This window comes from Sphaeramia orbicularis, chromosome 17, assembly GCF_902148855.1.
Source record: "Sphaeramia orbicularis chromosome 17, fSphaOr1.1, whole genome shotgun sequence".
In the NCBI taxonomy this organism is placed as follows: Eukaryota; Metazoa; Chordata; class Actinopteri; order Kurtiformes; family Apogonidae; genus Sphaeramia; species Sphaeramia orbicularis.
Window position 1 is genome coordinate 5,536,410 of NC_043973.1, and position 23,113 is coordinate 5,559,522.

The 23,113-nt window shown below is 37.4% G+C and overlaps 1 protein-coding gene across 1 annotated transcript; it reads left to right on the top strand.

The window, feature by feature from the left end:
• Positions 1-975: 975 nt before the first annotated feature.
• tgs1 (trimethylguanosine synthase 1) lies at positions 976-21,952 on the top strand. The gene is given in 16 exon segments (XM_030160013.1): positions 976-1,039; positions 1,042-1,087; positions 2,594-2,658; positions 3,280-3,404; positions 4,629-4,716; positions 6,788-6,880; positions 8,348-8,854; positions 9,205-9,328; positions 12,880-12,966; positions 14,661-14,820; positions 15,961-16,306; positions 16,443-16,604; positions 17,197-17,343; positions 19,675-19,891; positions 20,390-20,468; positions 21,643-21,952. Coding segments are annotated over 16 exon segments (2,448 nt in total). The 5' UTR covers positions 976-978; the 3' UTR covers positions 21,784-21,952.
• The last annotated feature ends 1,161 nt before the right edge of the window (positions 21,953-23,113 follow it).

Sequence of the window (23,113 nt, forward strand, 5' to 3'; positions counted from 1 at the left end):
ATTGCGTGTAAATGCCCCATATTACATATTCATTGCAGCAAAAGAACTAACTGGATGCAGACATGATAATTTGCACCTTTGAAAGATGCATACCCCTTGTGCGCACTCTCAGTTAATCAGTTTGTAAATTTTTTGCACGTGCAATGAGTTTGCACAGATTTTTTATATACACGCCTTTAGTAGATCCAGCCCATGATTTGCTTTGAATGTGCAGAATGTTTTAAGTGAACAATGACCAGTAATCTTGCTGTAACAATATTTGTCCCCTGGTGCAAGAATTTTTCCTTTTCCTTTAGGCTACACACAATATGAGTTTGTGAAATTTGTGAATCATTGCAATCTGTTGCAAATTTTACACATCATCCCAACATTTTTGGAATTGGGGCTGTAAAGAACATTTGTCATTTTACACTGAACGTACATAAATTGGTTGAAATGTCCTTGTGCAGAACGTCCAAGCCCCTGGTTGTATTACCCTGAATGTTCAAATGAATCTCAAAACTTATTGCATAAATTACTTGCAAGTTTGCATCAAGCAGTAGGCTGACAGCTCACAAAGCAGGGACTGAAGTAATAAGTGTAAGTCTGGCTCATACTTCGTAATGATAGATGGCGGTAATAGGATTTGACGTTGGTGGTCACCCCACATTAACGCAAGAAGAAGAAGAAGCAGATGACGTCATCGACGGCGACGAAGAAGAAAATACAAGGAACTGAAGTGGGTACAATAGCACCAGTCGTACGGATGTATATTGCTTTTTCAGAAAATCATGCAGGCTGTCCGCTGGTCTGTTAATCTTTTAATTTGTTTATGGTCCTGTTTACATTAATTACATTAATATCAGAGGAAGTCGCCGCCAGTACCCCCGCTAAAGATTTTTGAATTCAAGGTGAAAAAAAGACCTGATGTAAAATAAAAGTGTCCTAATAATATCGGATGGGATGATGTAAATGCTTATGGTCCTCTACAGACTCGGCATGATGCTGGACAGGAGCAGGATGTCTGTGGTGGCGGACATTTTCCTCAGCAAGAAAAGCTCATTGAACGTGAACGCGTTCACTGCCGGTGTTCCAGAGCCTTCGTAGTGTGAGCCTCTCTTTTAAAATACTTTATGGACAAAAGTACCACTTGTTCGAATAAGTAGTTTGGCAGTATACAAATTACAGTAATATAGTAATTACAGTAATAGCCCCAGAAAATGAGGCCAAAACGACCCCCCCCCCCCCCCCCCCCCCCCCCCCCCGTTTATCTCATAAATCAGGTGTATCAAACTTACGGCCGTGGGCCAAACCCTACAGGGTCCAATCTGGCCCTTGTGATGAATTTGCAAAAATTACACTTAAGATGTTAACAGCCATAGGTGTCAAACTTGTTTTTGTTCAGGGGCCCCATAGAGACCAATCTGATTGCAAGTAAAACAATAACCTATTAATAATCACAACTCCAAATTTTCTTGTTGGCTTAATGTGAAAAAAGTAAAGCTACATTATTAAAATTTTTACACTTACAAACTATCCTTTCATAATAAAATGTGAATAACAAGAAACAAATGTGAACAACCTGGAATGTCTTATGAAAAATAAGTGCAGTTTTAACAATATTCTGCCTGTTACTAAATGCTTTATGCATTTGTAGATGCACTGTGATCTGTAAGTTGTGTTAATAGTAAACTGAGACATACTATTTTTGAAATTGCACTTATTTTTCTTAAAGCAGAGTATTACTTTCATCACAATTTTTTTTTTCCCAATTTGTTAAACTGGAGTGATAGCCTCCTTATCACTAATCCATAAATCTTTCCATGCTGATGCTCCTGAATCACTTCCCTCACGGTGAACAATTTCGAAGTGTACTCCATCACAAGCCGTCTGTTTATTTGCATACCAAACCAAAACCAAACTGTCACTCTGGCCTTTTTGGAATTCCACGCAGCTGTAGTATGGCCACAGCAGCAGCAACAAACATGGAAACGGCTTCATTGCTTCTTGCTGCTGCAACTGCATGGAATTCCGAAAAGGCCCAAGTGACGGTTTGGTTTTGGTCTGGTATGTAAACAAACAGACGGTTTGTGATGGAGTACACTTCAAAGTTGTTCACCATGAGGGAAGTGATATAGGTGTGTTAGCATGGAAAGACTTATGGATTAGTGATAAGAAGGCTGTTACTCAGGTTTTACAAATTTGAAGAAAAATTAGTAATGAAAGTCATATGCTGCTTTAAGGAATTTCAGGTTGTACATGGTTGTTCAGGTTATTTCACATTTAATGTATAATGTTCGTTTTCACACTGAAGACACAAAGAGAAAATGTTAATTATTATTTATAGGTTTTTATGTCCGGTATTTTACTGGTCCGGCCTACTTGAGATCATATTGTATGTGGCCCCTGAACTAAAATGAGTTTGACACTCCTGTCATAAAGCCAAGTAACTTCAGACTGATTAAAAACTCTTAAGTAAATCTCCAATTGCATTTTTTCCACTGAAAAAAAATTCTTTTGATACATTTGATCAAATTCCTGCCTGTGTTCAGCAACTCCTGATTCTCTATAATCTGTCATTTGTGTTTACATGCCACTCTCTGCCTTTCCCCAGAGATCGAGAGCTGTATCGCTCTGATAAGAGTCTCTTGTCTCATATCACTGCCCTTACTGTGGAAGGTATGCTATAAACTTGTTTGACTGTTTTGAAAATTTTGTACTTTAACCACATTTTGTCAGAATATGACTCAAAGGTGTCAAATTAATATAAGATCAAATAAAGTAGCCTAAATGACAACTATGAAGCTACAATTTAGAATTTTACATTTTATTGTTTGCAAGTCAAGCTGTCTTACAGTTCCACATATGATGTCCTGGCAGATATTGACCCCAAACATCTCCAAGCCAAGCCAAAATATCTGTGTTTTACTTAGTGCACATAACCTGGTCATGGTCATATGCTATTATCTCACCTGCTGATGACTGATATAGCTTCACCTCATCAAGTTGGTATTTCAAAGAGGAAATGCTAATCTTGTACAAGACCTGTACTGTGCTAAGTGGGCTAAGTGCGTAGTGTGTTTAAAGGAATATAATGCATTATGGAGGATGAAATAGGACCCCTTTAACTGCTTGATTAGTACGAATAAAAAAAAATGTTTATTTTTAAAAATCTTTATTTATTTTAAATAAATAAAATGACAAACAAAAATGCTTTAATCATAAGGGTATTACTTACCATTTTAACTTTTATAGTTCAGTCCATAAGGATCACATTTATCCTATTTTTTTCCTCAACAGAGTCAGATGAAGAAGAAGAAGAGGAGGAGAAGGAAGAAGAGGAAGAACTAGATGATGAATCTCAGCTAATGGCTGATATGGGTCTGCCTTTGGCCTTTGGCAGTTCCTCTGACCACAGGAAAGCAGTAAGTATTTTATTTACTAGTTTAACTGATAATGGATTTTATAAGCCAATTAAAAGCTGATTAATTGGCTGGCATCTCCCCCTTTCTTCCTTCTTTCCTGAAAAAAGTAGGCTGATTTTACTAGAAATTGGGCAAGTGTTGAAGTGAACTTTAAGCTTAAAACAATGAGTCAGTAAATTTGGAAGTGAACATCAAAGGAGCCATAGAAAAGTTGAGGTTGTATCTGTTTTTTTTTAGCTCATTTATTTTTTTTGAGTAGAAAAAAAGTAATATTATCTATCAGCCATATTGAGAGCCATGTTACAAACCAGTATTTTGCATATCAATACGACTAATTGGTTGAACCCTTACATGGAAATAAATTTAGTCACCTATGGAATGGACCGGACTGAAAAAACACCATCCAATCATTTTAAGCACCCAATTGAAATGATTGAACGGTGATATGTCTATCAAACTCAACTGCCATGTGTCCCTCCCCTTTCTGCGCGTACCCCTCTTTGTGCATGAATCGTGCGTTCTCAGAGGCTTGGAGAACTTGTTCAGGAAACAAAGCCAGAGCCAGAGCTTGGCTATATAAGCTATATTAGGATGTAAAGTTCACTGGCAAACTGTTTTGTCACTGACACTAATCACTAGGAAATGTAACGTTAACCAGACAGGTATGAATTGAGGCTGTTCTGTAAGAATGGAAATGTTGGAGGAGACTGAATGAGGTATGCATGGATTGGAACCTGGGCTGCCAGAGCCGGGCGAATTGTTGCTGTGCAGCACTTGTGAACCCTCGAGAACAAGCATTGCGCGTGCTGGTACTCTGGAGGTGTGGCTTTGGGGGAATGTCTGAGGAAAGGGGTTTAGACTTTTGAATTGAGCATTTTCAAAATGTAGCCTGCTTGAGCAACTTTTCTAAGACGTCATACCCCACCTTTAAATGAAGAGGAAAATTTGGAGTCATTATTTATAGGTTATCATATTATTATTGTACTTGAGATTGCATTGGTCTGTATGTTGAACCTGAACTAAAACTAGTTGGACTACCTTGATTGGTAATATCTTCAAAGTAATTTTTCCACTTTGATCATTCATCCCGCGGAACCTTGGTGAACAGTTTTGGTGGAACAGTTTTGGCCCACTGGCTGCATGTTTGACACCCCTGGTCTTGGGAATGATGTGAATTGTGAAGTCTGCAAAATGAGTGTTTTCAAGTTTTGTTTAATGTGACAGGCAAGGAAGTCCAACAGGAAGCCAGCCACACAATGGATCACACAACCTGAAGATGAAGATGATGAACATCTACAGAATTACCACAAAGGTATATTTTAATACTCTGCCTGGTCAAAAAAAGTTGCCACATGGATTAAACTGAGCAAATAGAAAAGAGCCCCCATTGAACAACTTGATGCATTGATGTTTGAGACGGCAACGAGTTGTTTTCCCCCCAAGTGATGTACTGAGTAGCTTCTCCATCCATTCATTTTCTGTGCAGCTTAGTCTTCGAGAGGGTTGTGAGGGTGCCAGAGCCTTATCACAGCCACCAACGGGTGAAGATGGGGTACACCCTGGACACATCACAAGTTCATTACAGGGCTGACACAGACAAACAACCATTCACTCTCATTCACACTTACAGTTGATTTGGATTGACCAATTCCGCTATCAAAGTGCATGTCTTTGGATAATGGGAGGAAGGAGTAGCTTCTGAATTCTGTAAATGTACTGTATCTTTACTGAAAATTTTCTGAAAATGGCTGCAAAGTTGGAACAAAGTTGAGATGGAGGCAGTTACTGGCTGAATGTCTGTGTGTATGTGACAGTTGTAGAAGAGACATCTTGGGACATTGTGACAGAGAATCACCAGACTCTTATCCAGAACCATATGAAGCTCTGAAAGGTTTAGTTTGACTTAGCCTCTCACTGGCCGATAGGCCATGAGGTATTGTGAAGTCGTTGTCTTCATCATCATCTTTGTCTTTGTTGTCATCTTCATTAGCAATTTCTTCAAACATATTTGCCAATGAAACTGCCCGTCAGATTCATTTAAAAAAATTATGTAGCTTCCCTGGGACAATGTCTACAAAGTTTGTTCACAGTTTTGAGAAATTTTTAAAAAAATTTTTTTGAAATTTTAAACGTTTGCCTTTACTTATAATGGTCCATACTTTGATGGCTTATAACATGGAAATGGTTGTAGATCTCAACATAGTTACTATTGAGCATTGATACAAAGTCATATATGGACTTTCATTTAATTAGTGTGTTATCTTCCAGTGAAAGTATCACCCACTTCTGTTGGGAGATTGATCTCTTGCATCGAAACCACAGGACTCTATAGTGGTAGAACCTGACAACTTTGCAAACTGAACTTGGTATTGATTCTGGATAGAACATGCTGGTGAGATACAGGGACATTGGTCCTATTTTTTTTTACTGCTATACCATCTAATAAAGGCCTGCTAAAAATCACCATCCATTTATGTGTCGCTACATTTAGAATATGTTTGCTCCATTTTCTCACCATCATACAGGCTTGAAGCCCTGAAATGCTCATAAAACTACCAAAGTTCCCTGACAAAAAGCAATTCTGCAGCTTTTATTGTGGTGTTTTAATACACCACTTCATATTCAAATCATCAAACAACTTGACTGATAGGGGAAGCAGTTTTAAAAATGTAAAACATTTTTAAAAATCAAAATTTAAAATTGCCTCTTTCAATTCAGTGAGTTTAGTGTTTTGGAATAGAATTGGCATAACAGCTTCAGTTAGCCCTGTCTGAAAAAGAATAATTGGAAGAGTCTCACTGAAGGACAGGTGAACTGAATACCTCTGGTTAGGGGCAGCAACACTGAACCCATTTACATGACCATAAAAATCCCGTAACTGGGGGAAATTAGATAAGCGTAATAATCTGATCTGATGCATTTATTGAAAAACCCTGGTTGGAAATAACCCACTTGAAAAATCCAGGAACATATTTTTCGTAATTTGTATAATCTATCAATCATAATAATTTTCATAATTTCTAAGTTATAAACAGGTATGTAGTTTTATTATTGTTTTTGTGTGTGGTATTATACCATGTGAATGTAACTCATTACTAGGCCTGAGTTGCTACTATCTAAACTTTGTCCGTAATGTGTTATAGATCTGAATGCCAGGTATAAATGTACATTTACAAATGTATTATTTTCAGTTTTTTATTGTTATTATTATTTTTTTGATCATTTGTTGTTTGGTGCACTGGTTAGCACTATCGCCTCACAGTCTTGGGTTTGATTCTAGCGCTGACCAGCCGGGGCCTTTCTATGTGCAGTTTACATGTTCTCATCATGTCATTGTGTGTGGTATCATATCGTTGGAATGTAACCTGTAGTGTTTGATCTAGGTCATGGCGAAGAAGTGTGTGATCCTCTAGAGAATGGACCTGGAGCAACAGAGACACAGAACATCCAGGATGCTGGCTGGAAAACATACTGGGGTAATAAGGATTATGATAGTGAAGTACTTATTATGTATATGTAGTATGATTTAAGTCTGAACTAAATGGTTGAAATGAATTGTGACATGATGAAAGTAGCACAAGAGGTCTCTTTTGAAAGAGAGACAAATGTTTTTACTCACCTCCCAAGTCGGCAGTAGTGATCCTGCACTGGACTTTTTACCTTTTTCCACCGTCACTGTGACTGGGGGTGCAGACTCAGCACAGTTACCATCCCCATACGCATACACACACGCACATTTTACTTGCCTTTTCAGTACATGCAGCAACAGCAGCCAGATGCAGGTGGCAAAGTCATATTAGTTGGACTTCCGGGTTTAAATAGCCAAATTTCATGGGGTTGAGGCAAGTTATGTCATGCCCATGGGAGGGGCTATGACTGTAAAAGGGCCTAGTACAGAGAGAGCTTGTGGTGGTAACAGTGCATTTTGAAAGAGTTTTGAGAACATTGTTGAGAAGATTGCTTTTTTCCCTTGTTGAATGGAGTTAGAGTTGAAGTCATGTAAATAGTGTACAGGGTGGGGAAGCAAAATTTACAATATTTTAAGGCAGGGATTGAAAGACAGTGTATGACCAGTTAGTTTATTGAAAGTCATGAGAATTTAAATCTTCAAATCATATTTTACTGCATTTCTAACGGCCTTGTTGTCTACCTCAAGTTCAGTTGCCATTTTTCTCATGGATTTGGTTGGATCCTTTAGGATTTTGGATTTGAGAGCTTTAATAAAAGCTTTGGTACGTTTTTTGTTGCTTCCTCCACTTCCAGACTTTCTCTTAATAGTTTTGCTCCTAGTCATTCTCTTCTTTACATTATAAACAGTCTTTATGGACACTCCAACTATTTTTGAAATCTCCTTTGGTGTGACTAGTGCATTCAGCAAATCACACACTCTTTGACGTTTGCTTTCCTGATTACTCATATGGGCAAAAGTTTCTGAAAAGGTATGGATAATAGTGTTAGGTATGATTATGACATCAATATATGTTTGGTTTCAAAACAATTGATGTAGTGCCTGCTGAGAAAAAACAACTAAATGTTCATTGTAAATTTTGCTTCCCCACCCTGTATATATTTGTAAAGAGTGCTTTTCCACCTTTTGTTTTTGTTGGATTTTTGTAAATGTTTTTGTTTAATACTTGTTTGCACTGGGAGGAATGCCAAATACATCACCATCACTACAGCTTTACAACTATACCATCATTTTTTTTCCCAACCATTTTTGGTCAGTTTTTAAACGTCCCTGTCTTATGAAAACAGAAAGTTATTGTCATAAACACTTTTTTGTAGATGTCTTAACCATTTAATAGTTCTCAAAAACTAGTTGAGTATTGCCAAATGGTTGTGTCAGCGTAGATTAATTTCTGGCCCATTTACTTGCCTTTCTGAGAGTCTTTATAAGTACATGTCATTTTCTGTGTCTTTTGTTTCTTTGGTTATCACTCAAGCTCAACAGGGTGAAGCTCTACTGTGGAACCACTGGTTGGAGAAACATCCACAGGTTACAGATGAGCCAGGAACAGCTCCATGGAATGATGCAGACACAAAAGCTACTTGGGACCAACATGTCGCAGAAACATACTACCACTACTGGGAGCAGTATACATACTGGACAGCCCAGGGATGGACCATTGATTTGTCCCCTGGTAATGGGAACACTGGTACTGAAGAAACAGATGAAGCAGTGGAGACATACAGAGGCACAGAAGCATACTCCGAAGGTACAACAGTTGAAAGTAATGGAGGTCAGGAGGGAGACACAGAATTAGAAGATGTGAAACCTCTTAATAATGAAGTTGAGGCTCTGACAGATGTATTTGGACTGAACTGTGCATTAGAAGCAAAGGGAAACAAATTGGAGACTCTAAAGGGAGACACTGATGAGCCACATGATGGTGGGAATGATCACAAAAGACCTGCTGGCTCTTCCCAGCACAACACCACTGAGCAGACAGGTAAGAACTGCTAGACTTGCAAATCATGATTTTTTTTATCAACATTTTACACATCGTCCCAATCATTTTGGAATTGGGGTTGTAGATAGTTTCAATGCACTCCATAATTCTTTTATTTTTTTTAATTTGGCATAATTGGTGCCTAGAATGGATTTGGCACTGGGCCTTAGTAATTGAGTTACCTAATGTCAATAGACAAAAGCTAACTTTATTACTAATTTGGTACAAAACAGTCTCCAACATAAACCTCACACACATGCACATATAAGTCTTGCATAATACAACTTATAAGAATTATACATTGACTATTTGATTTTATATGGACTACTTAATACCTTGTTGTTACCCAGGTTCCCAACAGGCTGTGGGCAGCCACAACAGACAGTATGCTTTCAAGGATAAGATGTCAGATAGAGACGATGACAATGATGATGACAAACCTCCAGGGGGGAAACATGCCGGGGTCAAACGTAGGTGAGTTTGATCTGTATGCTTCTCATATTTTAAGAAACTCTGAATTACATTTAACCAGGTTTGGAATCAGCTCTCAAAGATATTTGAAAGGCTATGTAAAACTGAAACCTTTTGGTTTGTTACTTTGCAGTGTGAATCTGGTCTGAACCTGATGGTCTCTCTATGTAGCTGCCTTTCTTAGTAAACATTAGCCTTCATATTTGAAAATAACTTTAAATTTAAAAAAAGTTACAACTTAGAATACCAAATAGGAAAAAGTTGGAACCGTATACAAAATGAAAAGGAACTTAAATTTTCTGTTTCATGGGAGACACAGCATATAAACACGTCATATTCTGTATTTTGTCAGCATCATTTAATTTGTAAATATACATCCATTCCTCACATTTCGGATTTCGGCTACTAGACATTCAAGAACTAAAAAAACACTCGGAGAGTGCAGACCTCCACCAAGGCAGATTCCTTGTGCCAGTATCAACACTTCCTGAAAATTTCATCAACACCCCCCCCGATCATCACAAAAATTTAATCATTTGTTCCTTGTGCCAGTATCAACATTTCCTGAAATTTTCATGAAAATCCGTCCATAACTTTTTGAGTTATCTTGCTAATAAACAAACAAACAGACAAGCCACGATGAAAACATAACCTCCGCCGTTCCTTGGCGGAAGTAAAAATGTAGGTGTCCTTACCCTTTGTTCACTGAAATCTATTCATATTCAAGTGTCCAAATCTTTTTTTTTGACAAACGTTTGAAACTTTTTAATGGTTTTTCCCACATTTATCAACAACTGGCTCATCAACTTCTAAAGGATGAGACCATTTCTTTTGAATAAAATCATGTTTACCTTCACTTGTTCACATTACCTCATTACCACTATCTAAACTTTTACATTTACAAAGATTTTTTTTTTTTTTTTTCAGTTTTTTATTATTATTTTTTAATCATTTGTTGTTTGGTGCACTGCTTAGCACAATTGCCTCACAAGCTGGGTTTCTGTTACCCTCAGAAATGCTCAAAATATTGTCTAATAGAAAACTGGTAATGGAAACACCGAAAAGTTGTAAAAACTGTCAAAGATTGCAAAAAAGTTTTTACACTCTCATGAGGGGGTTTTCGATACGTTTTGATTTAGAAGTATAGCACAAAAGTGTAATGGAAACACATTTTGCACATTTTCACACATCTGTACATGGTGGTTTTGCTCACCCAAAAGTCTCACCTATTACCCTGTACTCAGAACAGGGGGGGAGAAGGTTGCTAGTTTGTACAGGGCAATAGCCACTCGCTTTTGTGTAGGAACTGCTTCCCGAGGGCATGACAAGTCTGGTGCCACGAGAGGTTGAATAACATCACACAGTTCATTAAATGTTGCCCCTGTCATTCAGAAATTCTGGATCCACAACTTGTTGGTGAATGCCTGATGTACAATTCTCTCCCAGAAAATCATTATGCGTTGCTACTGCCATAAATAAGGACTTTGCCTTGGGACGATTATGCGTTCCCTTCTTCTTTTGTTTAAGACAGTCATTGCAATAGCAGTCAATGCAACAAACACTACAGTGCCAACACTGTGGAGGGTTTGCATGAAACTCAGTGCGTCCATCTTCCTTAAATGAGGGTCTGGCGAGAACTATACAGTATTTTACGAGAATTACGAGATGTCGTGAGATGGGACTTTGCTAGAGTCATGTATCAGAAGCCGAACACTCTTCAATGAAAACAACTACAGGGTGGGCCAGAAAGATTTACCCATCGGTTTTTCTGCACTATCAAGAAATGCTTGTAGACAAACATCACAGACATTGAACACAGTTTCTATACTTTATTCTCTGTCACCAAAAACATCTACATCTCAATATGGCCACCCTTTGCCTTTATCATAGCCTGGAGACGACTTGGCACTGCCTGGCATGAGCGCCGCACTGTCTCTGCATCAAGTTTTGACCATGACTTCATCAGAGCTGTCTTCAAAGCGGTGACACTGCTGTGAGATACTCTTGAGACTTCCCTCTCCAGGATAGACCAGATCGAAAAGTCCATGGGATTAATGTCCGGACTTGATGGAGGCCACATGTTCTTGTCCCAGAAACCAGAAAAGTGTTGCTTGCACCAGGCCTGTGTGACTTTGGATGTGTGTGCTGGTGCACCATCTTGTGTGAAGATATAATGGTTTCCAAATGCGTTGGTACACCAAGGCAACACTTTTTCTTCAAGCATTTGAAGATACACCTGGCTGTTCACTTTCACACCCTCCTGAATGAAGACCAAAGGAGACTTTGAGCCATCAGAAGCAACAGCAGCCCATACCATGACTCCAGCTGGCTTCTGACGACAAAAATGGGTTCTGCGACCTTCGGGTAGGTGCTGTGCACTCCGTGCATAAACCCTGTCATTCTGGGTATTCACCACTGCCTGAACGGTGAAGATCTTCTCATCAGACCAAACCAGGACTTTTTCTGCGGCACTCTGAATCTCCTGCAGCATCATTGTCCCCCTGTCAAGCCGTTTTTTCTTAGAAGCGGCTGAAATCAGTTGTCTGCGTTGCATTTTTAGTGCTTTCATTCCGAGGTCCTGTTTGACGATTCTTCTCAGTGACGTTCTTGAGATATTCATTTCCTTTGCTGTTGCCCTCATGCTCCTGCGAGGATTCCTTTGGATTCTCTTCCTCACCCTGTCAACAACACCTTTGGTCCGGACTGAACGTTTTCTTCCAGGGATTTGCTTGCTGGTGGTATTGCCAGTCTCCTTGTATCGTTTCATGACATTGTAGACCGTCTTTCGACAAACATTCACCTTTTCCATGATTTGCCTTGTTGTCAGTCCAGCCTCCTTCAAGGCCACAATCTGGTCGCGCTTACTCTTCGACGCCATACTCGACAATCATTAGGAGTAAACAAATGAACTCAGGTACAACAAAACCTATGCCTTTTAGGAGGCACTACCCAAAATTTTATGTTTCTAGGACAAAAGCTGAGCAAATAAAATAGAGATAAACAGTGGTTAAATCTTTCTGGCCCACCCTGTAGCGATTGTACTTTGTTGAAATTGTAGAAATATTGCTTTTATTTTGCGGAAAATTGTAATGAAAACCCAACTACTGTCTTGGGTTTGACTCCAGCTTCCTCCCACCATCCAAAGACATGCACTTAATAGGTTAATTGGTCAATCTAAAATTGCTCATAGGTGTGAGATTGAGATTGCATGATTGTTCATCTGTATAAATCAGCCCTGTGATGAACTGGCAACACATCCAGGGTGTACCCCGCATTCACCCATAGGTAGCTGGGACAGGCTCTCGCAATCCTGTGACTAAGCGGTTTAGAGGAAGGAAGATTAGAAGGATTTGTTGTTTGTTTTATACCTTTTCTGCTGTGTTGTCTTCCTTCTATTGTTCCATCTCTCTCTTGTATATCCACTCCTTGTCAATTTTGCATGAATATTGAGAGAAAATAAGGAAAAACCACAAGAAACACAACTTCTGCATTCAGTTGTAAATGATGAGGTGATGTTTTCTGACATTTATACTATACTCCTTGTGTGTCTGTAGTCATGAACTGGATGTGGAGGAGAATCCATGTTTAATGTCTGAAGAAGCCTGGAGAAAACTGGGACTTAAATGCAATCCAGAGCCTGTGTAAGTATCTATCTATCTATCTATCTATCTATCTATCTATCTATCTATCTATCTATCTATCTATCTATCTATCTATCTATCTATCTATCTATCTATCTATCTATCTATCTATCTATCTATCTATCTATCTATCTATCACAGAATATCAGTGTGAAAACATCACAAAATTTAAGAAGATGTGTAAAAAAAAATTATTTTCCAGAAATATAGTAACAATGAACAGAAGTACAACAGTAAAAATGATTGATGTTATGTTATAATATGTTCTCTTTTTTCAATAATGTAATAACTGACCTATTCTTTTCTATGGATTGTATACATCAGCTGATTAGCTAAGTAATATAAAATTGGGGTAGGACAATATAAGATAGGCTTCTTCCTACTCTGTTTTGGACATAAGTTATTAAAGAGCCACAATGAAATAGTTGTCTCTGTTTTTCAGCTTTTAGGACACATGTAACAGGCAGGGGAGTGAGGCGGCAGGCAGGGCTGTGATGCTGCTTGTTGTAAGGAGGCAGTCAGTCACAAAACATAAATATTTGGATCAAAATGTAGTTTTCAAAAGTACTATCCAACCATATAATTTTGATGAGAAAATGATAAAGTTCAGAAGAATAGAGGCTTGATGTTGTGTAGACCTATATTACAAGGCAGCTTGCCTCAAGCCTCCGGCTGCCTAACAATTTCAAAGAAGGAGAATCAAGAAAAATGCTACAAAAATGTTGGATTTAACTTTTCAAAGTCAGAATTTTGGTTAAAGTGTAGTTCTCCAAAAGTACTTTCAGAATATATAACTTTCATAAATGAAAACTTACTTTTAGATATGGAGAAATTCATCTGCAGCTGAGTATGGCAGAATGACCTTCTCTGACCGACTGACAGTTACACACTATGAGAATCCTAAAGGTCCCTGGTTCACCCAGAATACAGGCATCTTTATCAGTGACATTGTACACAGAGTTGGTTTAGACAAAGTACTTCCAGATTATCAAATCCATGTGTCTTTTTCTATAATTTGGTGGTCAGAGTGATGGCCAGCAGACCTAAGGGGTCTGGACCTCATGTGACATTGAGAAACAGACATCCTGATTACAAGTTGTTGTAAATTGCTAAATACACATCAATTAATGGTGAATTTGATATGGATGTTTTGCTTACCTTCTTATCTGTCTGCAGATGTCAAAATAATTAGGATCTGACACCTTAGAGCCATGCCAGGGAGGAGAATGTAGAGAAAGTGTGTGTCTTGTTACAGTGGAGAATAGTAACATAACAGTTTTGTTAGAAAAAACACCTTAAAGTATAATTTTTTTTTTTAAAAAGCACAAATATTTATACACATAAATTTTCAGTTCAGATTCTGCAGATTAAATACATAATTGATTGATTACTGTGTGATAATAACTTTAGGAGTAATTCAGTTTTAAAACTTGAGAGGTCCTGCTTGTAGTCATTGATACCCGTAAGCTGAAAAACAGACTGTACATTGTGTGACTTTTTTTTTCTCTTTTTGGTTAACTTATTGCCGTCAATATTCTGGAGTGCTCCATCTAAACCTTTAATTTCTTTGCCTTTTGTTCACATTTATATTTTATTCCGACTTAAGTTCAAAATAAAGTTTATCATTATCATTATCTTGAGTATGCATATGGGACCAGCTGTAACACTGATGACTGTATGTTTGTGTTCCCTAGTTTTGACAGCGTTTTTAGGGTTAAAGATGTTTCATCTGAGAAGTATCAGAAACGAAGGATTAAGAGAGCTTCCAAGAGCATCAGCAAACACCGTTACAATTGGTTAACTGAGACAGGTGGAGATGACAAAGGGCCACCAAGACGCTCCACTCTCAAAAAGGTACTTTGTTTACACTGTTTGAGACTGGAGAGAAAAGAAAAAGTCTTTATTTGATTGTTTGGAATGGACATTTTATTAGGGGCTCTAGTAGTCTCTGAAAGGCTTTATTCCCCAGTTGGGGAGAAGGAGATTATGATGACGCTGAGTAGGTTTCTGTATTTGAGTTAGCTATGTTCCAATTATTATTGATTATCTTAGCCATATACTTAAGTGTATGTTGCTCTGTACACTTTTGTTGATTTTTGCTGTGTGATTTTTTTTTTCATTAATTTGTTTAGCTTTAGCTGTTTTCTTTATCAATGAATGTTCCCTGTGATGAATATTGTTTTAAATATAAATTAATAAATGGGTGGCACAATGGCTTATTGTCCCCTTTAAGCATCTGAACCTAGACCCAGCCAGTGTGGGTTCTCTCTATGTGTTCTGGCTTCCTCTCTCAGTCCAAAGACATGCACCTTAATAGGTTAATTAGTCACTCTTAATCAGAATCAGAATACTTTATTAATCCCAGTGGAAATGATTGTGTGTTACATTTGCTCCATGAAACTATAATAAAAGTAGCAGGCAAGAAATTATCAATACTACAAATATATATAGACACACACACATGCATATGTGTGTGTGTGTATGTATACATATATATATATATATATATATATATATATATATATATATACATATATATATATATATATATATACATATATATATATGTATGTATGTATGTATGTATGTATACATCTTTTTTTTTTTTTTTTAAACACTCTATTAAATACAATTAGAATGGTAATTTGTACAATATGTACTCAACAAATACTATCTGTATGTCAATTAAAAGAAATGTAGATAAAAATGCTCCTAGTTGTGTTTGTAAGAATTAACAGTTGTCTGTCTCTATATATCAGCCCTGTGATAAACTGGAGACCAGTCCAGGGTGTACCCTGCATTCAACCCATGTCAGTACTCTGTAGTATATGCTAATCTTTCATATAGAACCTTGAGTTTCTATTTCACCAAGCACAGCTGAGATAATTTGCACTCACATCTGGCATCATTTGCCACGTACAGAGAAAGTGGACTGTCCACAATGTCCATTTTAAATTTGACATAAATATTAAATGAATGCTAACTGTTTCTCAGGTTCAAACCTTTCTCGAGAAAATCCAGAGAGAGATGACTCCATGTGACAGGGATGAGATGGAAGATGGAAGTACACAAGAGCCTAAGGAGGATAAGCTTCCATATCCTGGAGCAGTAATGGTTGAAGAGATGAAGCAGACACAGGAGATGGAGAGCACTGCAGATGAAAATAACACAGCAGTGGAAAGGGAGATGTTTGATTCTTCGTCCTGTTTAGATTCAGAAAGGAGGAATTCTGTGACTGTAGCTTTTAGTGTTGAGAGGGAGGAAGCGGATGAGCAGTCTGGAAGACACTTATGTCTGGAAATTGCTGATGTTCTCCAGCCTGACACACTTGGAAGCACTGGTATGTCTTTCATAATATATTTGTCAAATGTTTTAACTGTTTTTTTTTTTTTTTTTGCTGTTTACTTTTTTACATTTCAAAACACTTAAAGCGCACCCCAGTTGAGTCTAATAAGTCTGCTTGTGTTTGTGTGAAGAGGTCAGTGAAGATAATGCAACAAAGCCAAAGAAGAAGAAGCAAGGAAAGAAGCAGCAGCAGCTGCCAGTGGAAATGGCAGCAGAACCGGAGCTGGCTAAATACTGGGCTCAGCGCTACAGACTCTTCTCTCGATTTGATGATGGGATCAAGCTGGACCGAGGTTGGTCTAGACTTATGTTGTGGATTTCCAGTATTTACTTCTGTTTTACGTTTCATACTTTACCATAAATATCAGTAGTTTTCTAGTCTATACATTTTCAAAACAGGCTTCTGCTTTAATGCATTTGAGGGAAATTATCCATAATGTTTCATTTTTCATCATTGTGAACCTTCTCACCATTATGACTGATTTAAACCTAAATGAATTGGTAATGAAAACACAGAGCCTCTGAAAGTCCAATATGTGGGAAAAAAAATCTTGTGTAGACACACAAAATATGACTTTTACGTCAGGGGATTGGTGGAAACATGATGAATTCAACTCTATCACATATATAGTGATGGTAGCAACATGCCTAGGGAGTGTTAAAGTGGGATTTGGGCAACAAAAGGCAGGAAAAGTAAATGGTATAACAAATAAACCATTGGAAGAACGTTTTCTTCATTTATTCAACTAAATAGCTTATCTAATAACAGGTCAATAACATGATTGGGCATAAAAAGAATGTTCTAGAGAGGCAGTGTTTTTGACGTAAAGATATTTGGCTAATTTTTCAGTCGCTGCATTTATTGGTTGTCATTGTGTGTTTCAGAGGGCTGGTTTTCCGTGACACCAGAGAGGATTGCCGAACACATAGCCCTCAAGGTAGTCCACAGCTTCTCTAATTCTCAGCTAGTGATAGATGCCTTCTGTGGAGTAGGAGGAAATGCAATCCAGTTTGCACTTACTGGAAAGAGAGGTAAGCCCATTGTGGGTGTGGATGTTCCTGTCCACCAGTTCATACTACATATTAGCTATATAATACTGTATTATGGCAAACAAAGTGACCATATAGGACAGTAAAGTTTAAATGTCTGAATGCAATGCGCACGTGCACGCACGCACGCGCACACACACACACACACACACACACACACACACACACACACAGGTGCATCTCAATAAATAATAAATATCAAAAAGTTTTTTTCAGTACAATTCACATAGTGAAACACATCTTTATATATAGATTATCACACACAAACTGATATACTTTTGAGTGTTATATATTTCTTTTCATTTTAATGATTATAACTTGCAGCTTATGAAAACCAAAAAATTCAGTATCTCAGAAAACCTATCTAAACCTACCTACTTACTTACCTGTGTCCTTCCTTACTTACTCCTGTACGCATTATATACTAGTAATGTGGTTACTGTGTGCTGTTTGCACATAATACAAACAAGTAACCCAATATAATGTCTCTTTGTAGCTTTTGTTACATTAATTTAATGGTAAAAAAAAAAAAAGGGTGGGGCTCTTGACAATGAGTCAAAGGTTCAAGTGTATGAGTTTGAGTGATATGTAGCAATTGAAGTTGTAGAATGCCGAATACCTCTTCCTCTTTGGCTAGTGAACCAAAACCGGCCTGCCAGACAAGACCAGTCCAGCCCATGGGATGAATTTGTGAAATGCAAAAATTACACTGGATACACTGATATTCAGTCATTGTAGTTTATGGGCAAGGGGTATTTTGGTTCGGTTTTTTTGTGTGTGTGTTTGTTTGTTTGGTAGCACTCTAGCAGCAAAACTATAGGTTGCATTCATACCAAATTGGGTTTATAGACTGCCAGTGACCCAAAATAGATGTGGTTACATTTTGGGAAAAGTAGGTCAAAGTTTGAATTTTTAATGAATTTTTTAAATCTTTTTTTTCCTCCCATTTACTTATAATAGACAAAATCTCAAATGTCTATAAAACATAAATTTTGTTTCAATTTATTTCAGATTTGACATATATATAGAGGCAGTTGATATGCTGGCATCAGCACACGCATTGACATGATGACATCAGCTGGATCGATGTCAAAATAACCTACAATACGTGCGAGGGGTGGAGTTTGTTGTGCCTGGCACCACTTGTTTATATGTTATGATGTTATTTTTTTACTGGTCTGGTCCACTTCAGATCATATTGTAGCCTGAATGTGGCCCCTGAACTAATATGACTTTGACACCCCTGCCTTACAGTAACTACAAAAACATAGAAGAATCTGTGTTTGTCTTTTGGGGCTTTTTAGTTGAGGGGATCTTAACAGAAATGGCACACCTGAATTGCTCTCCACAGTTTATTTTACAAAAAGGTAAATATCCAGATTACAAAATTAAAAAACAAATTTTTGTTCTCCAGACACTCAAATAATCAAATATTCATGTTCAACCCTAGAAGACATGCAGAAGTGCCAAGTGGAACAGGGTCATGGTGATAGGCTTCAGGAACTCCAAGAGTCATTTCCTACTTCTGTAAATACTAACATTCCTTCAGTGGTGAAACACTACCAATGTTGCCAGTTTTTGCACTTCAATTTAATCTCTTTCCTTAAGCCACACCTGCAGAGGCAGTCAGTAGCATTCAGAAACAAGGAAAGTATGAATGCTCAATGCTGTACACATTTAAGTTGATGTAAGCAGTGTATTAGGTGAAAAGGATAGGCAAGGAAGCTTTTGCTTCTAGCCTATTCCTTTTTTGGTTTTTATGTTTATTACTATTAATGTACTAAGTGCAATGATTGATTTAGAAACCAAAATAAATTCATTCATTCATTCATATGTATACAGTAATGCAACAGTATCTGAAATTCTTTGTAAGTACTTTTGCTAACATATTAGGGTGTCTTAAAACCAGGATAAGGGCACAAAAACAGGATGCTTAACAGATCCTAAACCTGAATATAACTGACGCATTTAAGTATGTGTAAAGGCATTAAGTGTTTAGTTTATTGGCATGAGCTGCTGGGGTTCATGCACACTGATGTGTTGTTTTTTACCAAAAAGTTTTAAAATTCTCATTTGAGCTATCTGTAAAGTACAAATGTCACAGATAATTGTTTAAAACTATGTGGTAGGTATACTGGAGCATTTTGCAGCTAAAAAAAATAAATTTCCCCCAGTTAGGTGATAGAAACAAATGATAGCGTAAGTAGAGCTTATATTCCCCTTGTAAAATCCACAGACCCTGTAACCGCCTGTTGAACTGTTGAATGCTCACTTGCCTTTTTCCTGCTTTGTTCATGCTCTCTGAACACCCAGTCTTGGCTATCGATATTGATCCAGTGCGGCTGAACTTGGCACATCACAATGCTACAGTTTATGGTGTCGCAGACCAAATAGAATTCCTGCAAGGAGACTTTCTTCAGCTAGCACCTCGTCTCCGTGGCGATGTGGTCTTCCTGTCACCACCATGGGGGGGACCAGACTACTTGACTGCTGAAGTGTTTGACATTAAGACTATGATGGAGCCTGACGGATATCCTTTGATTTAAAAAAAAAAAAAAAGCTTTCCTGACTGTGATTTATTTGCTGTATCAGAACACATTAGTGTTGTACACTAGCTTGTCAAATATTTATGCAAAACGAAAGTTAAGTTCTTAAAGTGTGCACACAATCTTCTTTTGACATATAGGTTATGCTCCAAATCACACACCTACTTTTTGTTCTATGCATGCTGTACCTGGCCTGGAAAAGTTTGTACTTGTCCATATACAACACAGTCTTGAACTTTGACCCACTCAGTGCTGCCTCATGGACTGTATAAGTTTCACACAGAAGATGTGCACAGAAAGAGCCACAAAGCATGTATCTACATGCTTCAAAAATGGGATCTGATGTAGATGGAAATCCAGGTATTCTTGGCATACTGCATTTAGAATAATCTGTAGTAGGACATGCTATATACTATGGCAGTGTATATATTTGAAGATGGGGCATATTTCTAGAATCAGTTTTTATCCTTAACAGTGGATACATTTAAAATTTTCCACTTGGCCAAACAGATATCAGGAAACATAGTGTATTTCCTACCACGCAATGCTGACATGGATCAGGTTTGTATGTTTAATATGTTTCTGAGTCAGATTGCATTTAGCACTTACCTAGTTTATTAGTAGTAGTACTTCCAATTTGCTGATAAACAACACCAAATTAGAAAAAGTTGAGACATATGGAAATAAACCAGTGATTGTAATCACGATTTTGTCCAAAAGCAGCATCCAGGGAAGGTCTAGTCCTTTAGGAACAAAGATGCTTTAAGGATCACTAGTTTGTCATCAAATGTGTGAGTAAATTGTTGAAATTTTTAAAGAAATGATTATACTAAAAGGACATGAAGGGAACAAGTCCAGAGATCAGTCTGTCAAGGTCTGGAGTGGTCATTGTGAAGGGTAAAGATCATTGTCACTTCTAAGGTGTACCATTAATGCAGAATAGTACATTAGTTGTTTTGAAGGTAGGATGTGGTGCTCCAAAATGATGGAAATAAACATTGTAACAGTGCATATGCTTATCAAAATTATGCCACAGCATCTGTGTGCTGTAACCCTGCGGTCCAAAAAAAAATATTAGTGTGTAATATTTTTTGGTGAGACTGTCTAATTTTCAATCCTGAAAAGTACATAGGTGTGTTTCATATTTGGTCTGGAACACATAGTATCCATTTCTTACCAGAAAGACATGGAACACTGATAGGTCTGTGTATAATCTGTGTTTCTACTGAGTGATGGTCCATCCCTTCACATAAGTCTTCCTTTTGGTGCAGTGAAGTATAAACTGACAGTTGTGGACAAGCTTGACAAAGGTGTGCTACACTTACCCTGAACCCAAGTGGATCTGTTAGCTATAGATGAATGTGGGTTCTTGATGTACCATCTAAAGGTGCTTGCCCTGTACACACTGAAATACAGTTTTAATTCTGTTCTGCACTGTAGTGGCTGAGATATCCAAATTGTCTCTTTAAGTAATTGTCTGACATTTATTGACAAACTGGTGATCCACACTTTGTCAGGGACAAAACCTTTTCTGGGTGCTGCTTTTGAGCCAAATAAAATCCTTTGTTCACAACAACTCTTTCAAATCACAATGTGATTGCATTATTTTAACTTATTACTTGTACCTGTTGTAACTTTTTCTCCGGTGTTTATTATTGATATTGGACAGTATGATGTGTTCTTGTTGTAGCCCACTTAACCAGGGTTTGAAGTCATCATGTCCATCTATCCACAGATAGCCTCTCTGGCTGGTCCGGGAGGGAAGGTGGAGGTGGAGCAAAACTTCCTCAACAATAAACTGAAGACAATAACTGCATACTTTGGCAGCCTGATAAAGTCTGACAGCTACAGACAGACAGAGGACATGGACAAGTAAACGAAAGCCCATGTCTAGATCTCTCGAACACCAGTTACTGGGGGAGGATTTCGAGAGAGCAAAGGACTCTGGAGTTAACTATTGACTAAACCTGAGTTTTACAGCAATTGTATATAATTTAGCCTTTTATATTGTTTGCAGCACTAAATAAATGTTTATATAATCTGTGTTTTTGTGGAAATCATTTTTAGAGAGTGCTGCCTTTTTTGACTGTTTCTATTAATTAGCCTTGGAACAGGAGTTCATTGTGCTCACAAGTGGATAATGTGATGAATATGACTAGAAGTTTTTTATGGGTATTAAATTTAACAGCTTTATTCAGAAAATATATGGGAAAATGAAAAAGAAGGCAGATACAGGTTGTTTTTGAAATGTAGTGCTAACTTCTGTTCCATTCATGAAGTTCTTCATGAAAAACGCAAATCCCAGTGACAAAGTGACAAAAACACCTTCTTTGTGTGGATATTATTATGAATATGAAAAGAACATGCTATAAGATAATTAATTCATCAGCTCTACTTAAACGATACAAATTAATGGTAAAATAAATAAATGAAGCAGAAATTAAGGTAACTTTTAACATATAGGACTAAATTTTCTTCAATCATCATGAGAAACATGTCTCAAATGACAAAAATCACTTCTTTGGGTAGAAAATGCATAAAAACACTTAAAACTTTTTGGTTGTACATATTAAGTCACATTGACAATTGAGTTGAATTTGCCTAAAAGATATATATAAAAACAAGTAGAACATCATATTAGGTCATGATTACATAAGAGTGCGTAAATTGACGTGTCAGTGAATGTGGGTAGTTTCCATTAATGTCCACTAGATGTCAACAATGTATCATCTAGTAACATTTTGTAGCCGTACAAGCTTGACCTCAGGTAAAATGTATATGTTTTAATTTTGCTTTGGTCTGATGCTTTGTCCCCACAGATCTATTGAAATGTACATATGTATGTTTGCTAATTTTTCTTTGGTGTTACACTCTGCCTTTCACTATGACAGTTCTCAGAGGTTTGTTAAAATGTATATAGGCATGTAATTATGTATACCATTTTTCATTTGGTTTAACTTCTGTCCCTGCATACATTTTTGTCTTCGAGGGTAACCAGAGGGACTATCTGACACTACAGAAAAAATACTAAAGCAATCAAATCAATTTTGTTTGCTAATCTTTGACATAACCAAGGCTTTAATTACAACCAATGTCCCACACCCCTGCTATTTATTATATGGAATATATTAAGAAAAATGTGTGTGTTTTTTTTTTTTTTTTTTAATAAATCATTCAGAATTCAAATAATTAAACTGACATTTAAA